At 46.6% G+C, this 11,583-nt stretch overlaps 1 protein-coding gene across 1 annotated transcript in view; it reads left to right on the forward strand.

Moving 5' to 3' along the window:
* Window positions 1-1,096: 1,096 nt before the first annotated feature.
* The window catches only part of TGFBI (transforming growth factor, beta-induced, 68kDa), a gene marked incomplete at its 5' end in the record, with an annotated part of 16,190 nt that continues 5,703 nt past the window's right edge, over window positions 1,097-11,583 (forward strand). The window contains 8 exons of the mRNA XM_010020922.1: window positions 1,097-1,195; window positions 7,521-7,585; window positions 8,436-8,593; window positions 9,396-9,560; window positions 10,033-10,179; window positions 10,858-10,999; window positions 11,176-11,180; window positions 11,348-11,363. Of these exons, the coding sequence (XP_010019224.1) occupies window positions 1,097-1,195; window positions 7,521-7,585; window positions 8,436-8,593; window positions 9,396-9,560; window positions 10,033-10,179; window positions 10,858-10,999; window positions 11,176-11,180; window positions 11,348-11,363 (797 nt within the window). The remainder of the gene's footprint in view (window positions 1,196-7,520; window positions 7,586-8,435; window positions 8,594-9,395; window positions 9,561-10,032; window positions 10,180-10,857; window positions 11,000-11,175; window positions 11,181-11,347; window positions 11,364-11,583) is intronic.

Below are 11,583 nucleotides of genomic sequence, written 5' to 3' on the forward strand. Positions count from 1 at the left end.
ACCCAGATCCATAAATCATATCTCATGCACTGATTGTGCATTGCCTACATCCATGGCCAGGGCTGCTGGCCATAAACCACAAAGATGGTGAGCCAGGCTGAAATGCTGTGCTGGCCAAACCAGCAGCAAGTAAACTCCCAACTCCTATTTGACCACATCTTTGCTCGCAGTGATATCACTTCTTAGAAAGCTGAAAGGCTGCAGTCAGCTCCCAGGGGGGTTAGTTACACACATAACACCAACTGTCTGCTTTTCTGGTAGAGAAGGAGCTCTCAATACTTTATGGGCTGGTAGAGCCACTCTCAATCTGTGCTGTCATACCTGGTATGTTGAAACAGTAGTGGGCAGTTGCCAATGCTCATTTTCCCATCAGCAGCTCAGCATCGGTGGCCAGAATTGGCTGAGTCTATCACAGAACAAAAGTGCCTGTTCTGGTTTTGGTGCAAGTCAGTCCATAGGCTGATTAATATCTATTTTATGTCTTAAGCAATATAATAATGTGGGGGATTGGAAGGATTTGAATTATTGCATAACTTTTTACTATGAGGGTGCTGAGGTGCTGGCACAGGGTGCCCAGAGAAGCTGGGGCTGCCCCATCCCTGGCAGTGTTCGAGGCCAGGTTGGACACAGGGGCTTGGAGCAACCTGCTCTAGTGGAAGGTGTCCCTGCCCGTGGCAGGGGGTTGGAGCTGGAGGAGCTTTGAGGTCCCTTCCAACACAGACCAGTCTGGGATTCTACAATCCCAAATTGTGAGTAGCTGTTCACCATGGGAATACTAACCAAAGCATTATTTTTAACTTAATTTCTTTATACTTTGGTGAGAGGTGGAACATGGGAAAAAGCCAAGATTTTGCACTCAGTGAAGAAAAAGATGCCCTGGCAGAGTGAAGAGAGATCTTCTCTGCTTCCTCCACCTCACGATAGTCATTATACACTCAGATTGCGCAAGCTGTCTTGCAGCTCTCAGTATTTCCTCCCTTGCAGTCCCAGCAGGGCTTTTTGGGTGCTGTCAAGTGGGGTCTGGCTCCATGCTGGGGGTCAGCACTGGAAGAAGGGAGGCTTACAGGACCCTCTTCTGCTTTGTCATTACTTGTAGCCCCAACGTGTGCGCGGTGCAGAAGCTGATCGGCACGAACAGGAAATACTTCACCAACTGCAAGCAGTGGTACCAGAGGAAGATCTGCGGGAAGTCAACGTAAGTACCCACGTGGAGGCCAGGGTCTCCCACAAGAGCCTGCTGTGGAGGCGGGTGCTGGGTGGGAGAAGCAGATGGTGTGACAGACGTGGGATGTCAAAGCCCACGGCGTGGGTTTAATGTGCGTATGTGTTAGGAATTGGTTTAGCCTTTTACTCCCTAAGCAATCTTAGTGTTTTCCTCAAATGGCAATCATCATCCTAAAGCACTTAGATGTTAAGAATGGAAAGAACCATGTAAATACAAACCCTGATGGTTTATTCTAATTGCTTTTCTATATATATTTATATAGCGCTCAGAGCTGTAATGAAGTGTGTGCCAGATGTTTTCTAGTACTTAGCTCTGTCTGTCCCCATACTAGGCTCAATGCTGCCTGGATTTAAAACAAGAAAAGAAAGGGGGGGAAAAAGCAACCCAGAGCTGATGGATACTGGAGAGAACATAAACTTCATCCATGTATGTTTGCTTTGGAAGGGAAAACAGAAATAAGGGGAAAGAGGTGTCGCTTTTAGCCAACACTCTCTGATGACTCCACCAGGAAAATGAATTAGACTCGCAGGCCAATTCCACGTCTGAAATGGCAAACAACAATATTCAAGTAGCTGTTGCGTAAAAGATCTGTGTAAGCAGCCTCAGGACATTCTTTTGAAAGATGTAGTCAGCAGATAATTAAGGCTCTGCATGCCTGACTCTGTGCCAGGCTGTAGATCAGGAGCAGAGAATATTTCTCCTTGGTGGAGGCCAAGCTGGGCTTTCAGACACGTTTGCTGTCCCACACTTCAGCAAGTACCACCGTGTCACCCAGTATCAGTGCAAAGATGTTCTGAACAGTGCTGGACGTAGGGAGCAGAGGTGTGGGGCAGGTTGGTCCTGGATCTCCAGGGTCAGGAACAAAAATCATCCTGTGTGTTTCCAATGTAAATTCTATAGAAATATGCAGTTCTTCACTGCAGATTATGTAAACTCTGTTTCAACAGCAGACCTTGAGATTTGAACTGTGGTAAGCTGTATTGCTCACCTTTTGGTTGCCTTCATTGGTTTAGTTGTGATGGCTTGCCATTGGGACTCATTTTGTGGCTCTGGTGCTGGTATGGAGAAGAGGGAGGCAAAAGAGGAGTCAGCACTGCTCACAGCTTTCAGCCTTTCATCGTGCTACCCATGAATTCATCTAAAAGAGGGCAATTCTATACTTCAGGAGGATGTATTGCAGGGCGTACCACATAGAGAGATTGTGCAGTGGTTTCCTTATGTCCAATAGTCTTTACAGAATAAAAAAAAACCCAAAGAAAAATAAAAGAAGAGAGAATGTTGTAAAAAAACCCAACTCCCTTCCCTTAATTCTACAAACCCACCAAATCTTGGAAGACCTAATTTGAGTGATTAGAGTTCAAGCTTTCATCTTGGCTGAATAGTGGCCTTTTTGACGTAAAACGGGTAAGATTATGGCGTGCCAATATGGTATCATCATTGCCTCTTCTGATAACAGGGTAGCTTAGTAGGTCTCCAAAGAAAACATGACTCAGCTGTGGATGTGGGATAGCTTTGCTGTTGTAGTCACTGCAAGGCACAGCGATCCAGCAATGGATTTCTTCAGCTCCGAAGCATATGAAAAACTAACCTCACGTAACCCAAGTGTGCAGCTGAATTTGGCAGAGACAAACTCATCTGCTTATCTCCAGGAAGAGGTGGAACAAGTGGCATCTGGCAGTATTTCATGATTTCATTTGAGGAGATGAGGTGATCTCTTCTAACCTCATTTTCTCTGCTTTTACCCACGTGTCCAATGCAGTGATGCATCACTGAGGGAAAAGTGCACAGAGCATTAACCTGCCTCTTAACCTATGAGATAATATTCCCATTATACATGGAATCTGCTCACTATTCTTTGCTTTGCATCATCTCCACAATGGGTGTTATTGTTGTCTTCTCAATTCTTAGTCAGTTTTGAGCCTGGCCCTGCTTTGCCCTTTAGCAGTGCTTGTGCAGAACAAAAGGCACGTGCCTTGACTCAGATTTTCCAGGGGACCCTGGGACAGCTCTGATTACAAACCTTTGCTGGTGATAGCTCCCACTGGACCTGGTTTTCCTGGTGTATGGAAGCAATCAGGAGTCATTTGGGCCATAAAGGACATGATGCGTTACACTACAGCAGTCAGATTCTTACACCAGTGTCAGGGGTCTGATGCTGTGCTGTGCTCAGTGCTGTGTGGACACAGTTAATGGTGCTCAGCAGGGCCCGTGAAGCTGGCCCATTTTGTGGGACTGAGCTGGTCAGTGAGAGGTTTTGTGAATACCAGATGCCTTTAAATCCCAGAAAGAGTCAGGATTTGGCATGTTCCTCTGCGTAACTGGGTGGATCCAGCCTGTGCTCGGGATCCATAGTCAGAAGTCCTCTCCTGGAGCTGTGTGCTTGGTCCTCCCGTTGGCAGGGGGGTCCACTCCATCAGCCCTGGGTGGGTGGTGGAGTTGGTCATGTCTCTCCTCCTGCTAAGACGTTTTCCTACCTGTGTGAAGAGCAGCCCTGGGATAGGAGACACTCAACCCATCTCACCTACTTCACATTTGACCTGGCTGTTATCCTCCTGGTTTGCTTAAAGGGTCTGTGGTTCCCCAGGTTGGATGTGTGGTACAGGTGCAGATACATGGCTCTAGGAAGATGGTTTGGGGGGCTTTGGTTCCTTTTCCTGCTCTGAGCACTGTTTCAAACAGGTAATAGGGAGGTCGGTCGGCAGGAGACCAGGTACTGCAGGGAAGCAAAGCTGAGCTCCTGCAGCATTTTCAGGTCCTCAGGGGTGGAGTGCTTGACTGGGGCTGGATGTGCACGATGGAAATTCCAACTCAGGCATCAGAAGAGGACTCTTACCTCTTTATCTGCCTTATTTTGACTTGTTTTTCTTCTCTTTGCTGGAGTATTGGCTCACACGGGTTAGGGAGAAATTAGATGGAGGAGTTCTGCACATTTTTTATCATTGCTGATGAAGTGAGATAAGACAGTTGGCAAGAAGTCTGACACTGCTTTGATTTTAATGAGCACTGAAACAAGATTGTTTTGGTAATTAGGTAATTTTCCACTCTTGGTTATTTCAAAGCCAAAGAAACAGTTTATTTAGAGTGTATTCTCATCGTTGTGCCTCTGCTTTTCATACTCCCTTATGCACTGGACTCATTCTTCCAGGAGCGGGGTTGCAATTGAACACGTCCCCACACCCTTTTTTGTCTTGAGAATGAAAAAACAGCTTACATACATTTCAGGCTTGATTATTTTTTGAGGAATAATTGGTGGCAGTATGTTACCCCTTAATACATTTCTCTTTTTCCTTTTAATTTAACTTTCCTTTTCTTGTCTGGTGTACTTTCCTCTAGGAAAAGAATGACTCTCTGGCTCTTTACAAAACCAAAACATATGGATTTTATTACAGGAAATGATTACAAATGGATCTTTATTCACTAATATATGCCTAAGCTTATTTTTATTGCCTTGAAAAATGCACTTAAAATTTAATTTCAGATCCTAAGACTGCAACAGCAGTGACACAAGGACTAACAAAGCCAGGGAGGCTGCTTCTGCAGCCAGACACAGATAGACAGATAGATAAATAGAGTGTTTCAAAACCAGAAGCTGAAAAACTATAGATTTGACTCGGAATTACTCAATGGGGAGGCCAGGAAATTGTGGTCAGAGGCGTTACAGAGTGGATGACAAATGGTCTTTGTGAAAGGGAATTGCTTGTTTAACCTACATCAGTGGCATCTGCCGTGTCCTGGTGTAGGGCTCTGTAGCACTGAGCAGACACCAGAAACAGGGATAGACTTGGCACTCCAAGGGCTTTGTGTGGAACCTGCGGTGTGGTGCATGGGAGGTGTTCACTGTTTTATCTCATGAGCTGTTTTCCTCTGGCCATGTAAAAGAAATACTCCCCCTGGGCAGCAGACTGGAAGAGGACGTGTCAAAGGAGCAGCCTTCCTCCCATACGGATGTATAGGGTCCAGTAGCATCGAGATGCAGAATCCAGAGCTGTGCTGCTGCTCCCCACCGCTGGAGGTGGCTGCAGGACCAGCTGTGAGGGTGCCCCATGCCCAGCCCCAAGCTACCCCTTGAATGGTGCCCATGTGCCTTTGGGTGGTCTTGTGCTTCCACCAACTCCACCAGCCATGGGACAGCAAATGGCTGAAGCTGAAGGTCTTTTTTGCAACCCGCATCCCTGGCTCCTTGTAGGTGCAAACACTTGGCTGAGCAGCTCTGTGTTCACCCAGCCCTTTGCAGAAGTTTTCTGGTACTCAAATCAAGATGCTGGCATGCAAAGTGTGTACCAGGTGATGCTGGTAGGTCACCTTCAGAGAGGAAGGGGACTGGGGTCTTGAGGGAGCCCCTGCACATGTGGAGCTGGCCCCATGACCAGCCTCAGTGCTTCTTGCTGTTGGTTTTCCTTATGGGCCGGTGCTGGAGATGTCCATGAACCCACAGAGTTCTTCCCTGTGAGGGTGCTGAGGCGCTGGCACAGGGTGCCCAGAGAAGCTGTGGCTGCCCCATCCCTGGCAGTGTTCAAGGCCAGGTTGGACACAGGGGCTTGGAGCAACCTACTCTAGTGGAAGGTGTCCCTGCCCGTGGCAGGGGTTGGAGCTGGAGGAGCTTTGAGGTCCCTTCCAACACAAACCAGGCTGGGATTCTACGAGCGCGTGGTCCCTCCATCCCTTCCCGGCAGGCACCCGGCTGCTGGGGCAGCCCTGAGCTGGTGAGCTCCACACTTGTGCATCAGCATCCTGCCCCTTTGTCACACCTCATTAATCTCTGATCGATCTATAAATAAGCCTTTCAAAGCCTACATCAGCACTCAGGAATTATTTATGCTGAACTTTGGAATGATTTCTCTTTAATCAGCTCTTCGTCTTTGATTACAGGTCTGAACCGAGGGAACTGTCTAGACTGGAGTTAGTTTCTAGGGAGGAAAATTGGAGGTAGGGGAGGGAAGTGGTGGGGGGAGGAAGCGTGTGTTTCTAATGAACACGAGACAGGGGGGCTGGGGAGAGCAAAGCAGCAGGGTGTTAAGATCTCCAGTAGTCAAAGGAAGGGATTGCTTTAGGCAAACTCCTTCCAAAACATGGAATATATAATGTCTAGACAATCAGTCTGGGTTTGCTTTGTAATTCTCTTAGGAAACCATGACACAGAATTTATTTGCTTCTGTCACAGAAAAGCAGGTATTTGTTTCACTTACTGGCTCTTAATTACCCTGAAGAATTCCCTCTTAAGCCCCAGGCATTTCCAGTGTTTGTTAACAGTGTTAAAATGATGACAAATATCTGAAGCTTGTGGATTTTCCTTTCTCTCTGAGTGAGTGTGCCGAGGCTCGGCGATACAGCATCCTATTTGTCTCAAATCCAGCCGGGAGCACAGAGGAAGCACTTGTCTTTGGGAGGAACACCTATTCCCTCCCTGGCTCAGCCCATCAGTCAGATGGCCTTGCTCCTTTCACACCAAGTGTAAGAGCAACAGGGGAAGGAATCCCCGTTGGAAAATAAATGGGCAAATTCTGGATTTATTTTTTTCTGTTCTTTTTTTTTCCCCCTGTTAATATCATAGAGTCATGGAATGGTTTGGGTTGGAAGGGACCTTAAAGACCATCCCATTCCAATCAACCTTCCTTGAACACTGCCAGGGATGGGGCAGCCACAGCTTCTCTGGGCACCCTGTGCCAGCGCCTCAGCACCTTCTGCCTAAGATCTCATCTCCGTCTCCCCTCTGGCAGGTTAAAGCCACTCCCCTTGTCCTGTCCCTACATCCCTTGTCCAAAGCCCCTCTCCAGGTTTCCTGGAGCCCCTTTTTAGGCACTGGAGCTGCTCTAAGGTGTCCCCTTCAGGAGCCTTCTCTTCTCCAGGCTGACCCAACCCAGCTCTTTTAGCCTGGCTCCAGAGCAGAGCTGCTCCAGCCCTCGCAGCATCTCCATGGCCTCCTCTGGACCCATCAGCCAGGGAATTCCCCAGATCCCATGGGCAATGTGCCCAAATGAACCAGCACTTGCAGTGCCTTGTGTAGGTTTATCTGTTGGGAACATGGTGTTGGTTTCAATCCCCTGTTTGTATGAAGCCTCCTGGAAAGCGCGGTTTCAAAAAGGAATTGTGCCTGTTTTTTTCTGTGGTGAAATTGGCAACATGCAGCCCTGAAGAAGACAAAAAACCGTGGTTTGTCTGTTGTTCCAAGCCTGTATTTCTAATGAGGAGTTTGCTTAGAAACATCCCCGAAAATGGATGGACGCAGAACTATAGCAAATAGAGAAAAAGCAGTGAGATGCTGTCCGTTAACTGCTGTATCCATCTCTTATTCCAGAGTAATCAGTTACGAGTGCTGTCCTGGATATGAAAAAGTTCCTGGAGAAAAAGGCTGCCCAGCTGGTAAAAATATGTTTGACATTTTTGAGACTCCTTAAACTGATACAGCTGCCTGGTAAGGGGAAATGTTAGGAAATGGCTCAAAGTGGATTTAATCTTTGCAATTTGTGCACAATATTGCCATGAACAAGTCAGAAATGGACTCAGCAGAGCACCAGCTGAGTGCCAGATCAGCTCCATAGCATGCAAAGTGTTCCAGACAGCTTCAAACCTTGGCTATAATTAAGCTTAATCAAGCATAGGAGGGCTGTAGGGAACTACTTATTCCAACAAGTTGTATAGCTGTATTGGAACTACAATCCTAAGGACTGATGGAGTAGCCAGCAGCTCTGCCGATCTCTGCTCATTGTTATTTTGGCAAGCATGAGGTTAGCAAAATTGCATTTAGGAGGAAATACGGTTCAGCCACTGGTGAATTCACTGGGTTCATTGAAGACATATTCTGCTTTTGCTTTCTGAACACTTCCTTGATGCTGCCCAGTTAACCACAAGGGCTGGTGTGGATGGGTCAGTTGAGACTGAGTCCAGTGGTGAGCTGCCAGCTCCGAGCACCAAAAGCCTGAGTACAAGCAAGGATTAGGTGGAAGCAATGATTATCTTTGCTTGCCTCAATTCACATCCATATAAATCCAGAGTAACTCCATTTAAGCCTTCAGAGATGCAGTAGATCCTGGATTACTTTGCTGTAATTGAGGCTGGGGCTGTCAGGCTACGATTATTTATTATCTAATTAATGAAGAGAAACGAGTTCCCTGATGTGCTTCATTTCCCCTCACCAGCAGCTCTCCTTTAATTCAGCATAGAGCAGGAGGGAAGAATGATGTGCTGGGAACGTAACCTTCTCTTCTTTCAGCGCTGCCGCTTTCCAACATCTATGAAACGCTGGGAGTTGTTGGGTCTGCCACCACGCAGCTCTACTCCGACCGCTCCAACCTAAGGCCAGAAATCGAAGGACCTGGAAGCTTTACAATCTTTGCCCCAAGTAATGAGGCCTGGGCATCACTGTCTGCTGTAAGATATAGTTCCTCTTCTTTCTTCTCTCCTTCTGCCTTTGTCTAGCGGAGATCCAGCTATGCAGGGGTCTGCATCCAGCCCCATCTGGCAGAATAGACACAGTCCTGAGAAGGACTAGGATTTTCCAAGATGGGAATCACTGTACTGGTCCATCAGCTCCAGAGCTTTGTTTCTCTGAAAGAGCCCATCACTAGAGGCATATATGGATGCTCTCCAGCAGGTGGATGTAGAAATCACCTCATTTAGTTTTCCCTGCCCTTTACCATTAGAGATTTTGTTAAGACACTTTCCATCCCTTTCATGTTTTTCTTGTTGACACTTACTTTACCCTTCTGGTTGTTCTTAATAATCTGTACAAGATACGTAAGAACAGCTACTGGGGCAGGGAGAGGGCATCTTTTTGGCTACCCCGCCCCCATCAAGCCTCTACCCAAACCTGCACCCGTGGAGCCCCTTGCAGGGATGCTTCTGTTGGGGAGGGTCTTTTGGTGTATTTGTCTTTGGCCCTGAGCGATGCCTTTTGTTGCCTCACTGCTCATTTCAGTGCAGTGATCCCACACTGGAGCTTGCTGCCATCATCCCTTTTTCTGCCAAAGAGGAGGGTGCCAGAGCTGCTGTTGTAAAGCAAAAGATCTGCGAAAGTCAGAGCTCTTAATGTGCACAGATGGTGAACACATCACTCAATAAACACACGCATACACACCTTGGGAGCACCCTGGATGCAGCCAGGCTCCTGGCTCTCTCTAACAACTGCCTTAATTCCACTCAGCACTAAAAACCGAATTCTTGTGATTTTCAGGAAACTCTGGATTCCTTAGTGAGTAATGTTAACATCGAGCTGCTCAACGCCCTCCGCTACCACATGGTGAACAAACGAGTCCTCACGGATGACCTGAAACATGGGACAACACTCAACTCAATGTACCAGGACCTGCCTATCCAGATTCACCACTATCCCAATGGGGTAAGACGTGTATTAAACCTGCCCACAGCAGGCTTGCTTTTCTGCTGCTTCGTACCTCCTACACTGTCCTTGGACCTCCAGGACTCTGTAATGCTCAGGTTGACAACTATTAATTTAGAATACACAGTTAGAAGGAGCTTGAAAGGAATATTTATAGTCAATAGTTTCATCAATGCTATTGCAGGGAAGTTGCCCACGTTGCTGCCTAAGTCCTTGCATATTTTCTTAGTCTTGGTGATTCAGGGGAGACAAAACCACTGATTATTTTCAAAGCTCTTTAAACATCAAATGTTTCAAACATCCTTGATAGTGCATTCTCATTCCTTGTGTGGTTTTCTTTAGGAAACCACATTTCTGCTCCTGCTGATTCAGTATTATAGCACTCACCGTGTTTGAAATAGAAAACCAGCAGAGGCTGCTTTACCTCCTTGTTTTAGTGCACATAACACCCCGTGGCTCTGTCCCTCTGCAGATTGTGACTGTAAACTGTGCCAGGCTGTTGAAAGCTGACCACCATGCCACCAATGGAGTAGTCCATGTCATTGACAAAGTCATCGCTACCACTACAAACAGCATTCAACACATCATTGAGACTGAGGAAAGTCTGGAAACTCTTCGGGTGAGTCCACCCTGCATATGTTCCAGGTTCCATGTTCAGTCATCCACCCTGGTGCATTGTCATGAAGAGCTTGCCAGTGTCTAGGTGCTGTGATTCTAAAGCTGCTGATAAAATCCTTGTGCCAATGTGCCTTATTTTGCTTTAGGAAGAGAAGTGTTTGATATCAGTGCAAGTAGGGCTTTATAAGAGTGATTGTCACCCTGCTATTGCTGCCAGTAAAGTGATGTAGGCTGAGTCTGTCTATCTCCTCACTTTTCTATGGGAGTCTCTCTTAGGAGATATTAACTGTTCAGATTTGATGAGTACTGATTTATTTGCCTTGACCTTCTCCAAGTTAAGGAATAATTTAAAAAGCACAGGGGTTTTGCAGTCAGCCAGCTGTGGGTTCTGATCTGGATTATTCACTGGAATTATTGTGACCCATTCCAGGCCTATCAGGGTATTTGAATTAGCTCTCAGTCTTGCCAAAATAGGGCTCTTGTACTCTAATTTCTGGAACACAAGAGAACCATGGACCAGGTCAATTTATAAAGGGACCAAAGTGCTGAAAGAAACTATTCAGGATTTTTTATAAGTCTTCTGAAGTTATAAAAGCCTTAATAAATCTGGCCCTGGACAAAGTTGCTGACCTTTGTATTCTGGCTGAATGTGTTTTACCCTCTCCTCCTTTCTCTGAAGGCTGCTGTGGCTGCTTCTGACCTCAACAGCTTGCTGGAAAGCAAAGGCCAATACACGCTCCTGGCTCCAACCAACGAAGCCTTTGAGAAGATCCCACGAGAAACACTGAACAGGATCCTGGGGGACCCAGAAGCCCTGAGGGGTATGTGCTTGTTTACTGAGCCCAGCGAGAGACTGAACAGTGGTTTCTGGTTCTTCTGAATTCCCTCTCAAGGACATCTGAACTGCTCCTTGGTGCACTCTGACAATAACTGCAGTAAGCCGATTTGACCGGCTCCAGCTTTTTAAACTGGACAGCCCAGACTGCTTTGGATGTAGATATGGTAGATGTGTAGATGTGGCAGCAAGAGTGGTATCCAGACACGGAGGAGGGGGCTGAAGCAGTCTCTTTTCCAAGTTTTCCTCTAGCACTCCTGTATGTGATGGTGATTTCTATCAATCCAGCAAGATGCAAGAAAACTAGTATTTAAAATCTAATCTAACAAATGAGTTGAATAACCACATGAAACCTTTTGAAGTTGGTAAAGTTGTATAAAAATGACTCTTTTTAGGCACTTTATTCACAGGCTGCTGAATTAAAATCAGCACAATGTAAAATGACTGTGCATCTTTTGGAGAGGAGCCCCATCCAGTACAGTACAGAACAGGATCCCTAAAAGCCGCCCTTATTTCAAAGCTGATTTTTGCAGCTCACTAAGACACTGCCTCTCTTACAGACCTGCTGGA

The sequence above is a fragment of the Nestor notabilis genome, unplaced genomic scaffold (genome assembly GCF_000696875.1).
Source record: "Nestor notabilis isolate BGI_N333 unplaced genomic scaffold, ASM69687v1 scaffold9398, whole genome shotgun sequence".
Classification (NCBI taxonomy): domain Eukaryota; kingdom Metazoa; phylum Chordata; class Aves; order Psittaciformes; family Psittacidae; genus Nestor; species Nestor notabilis.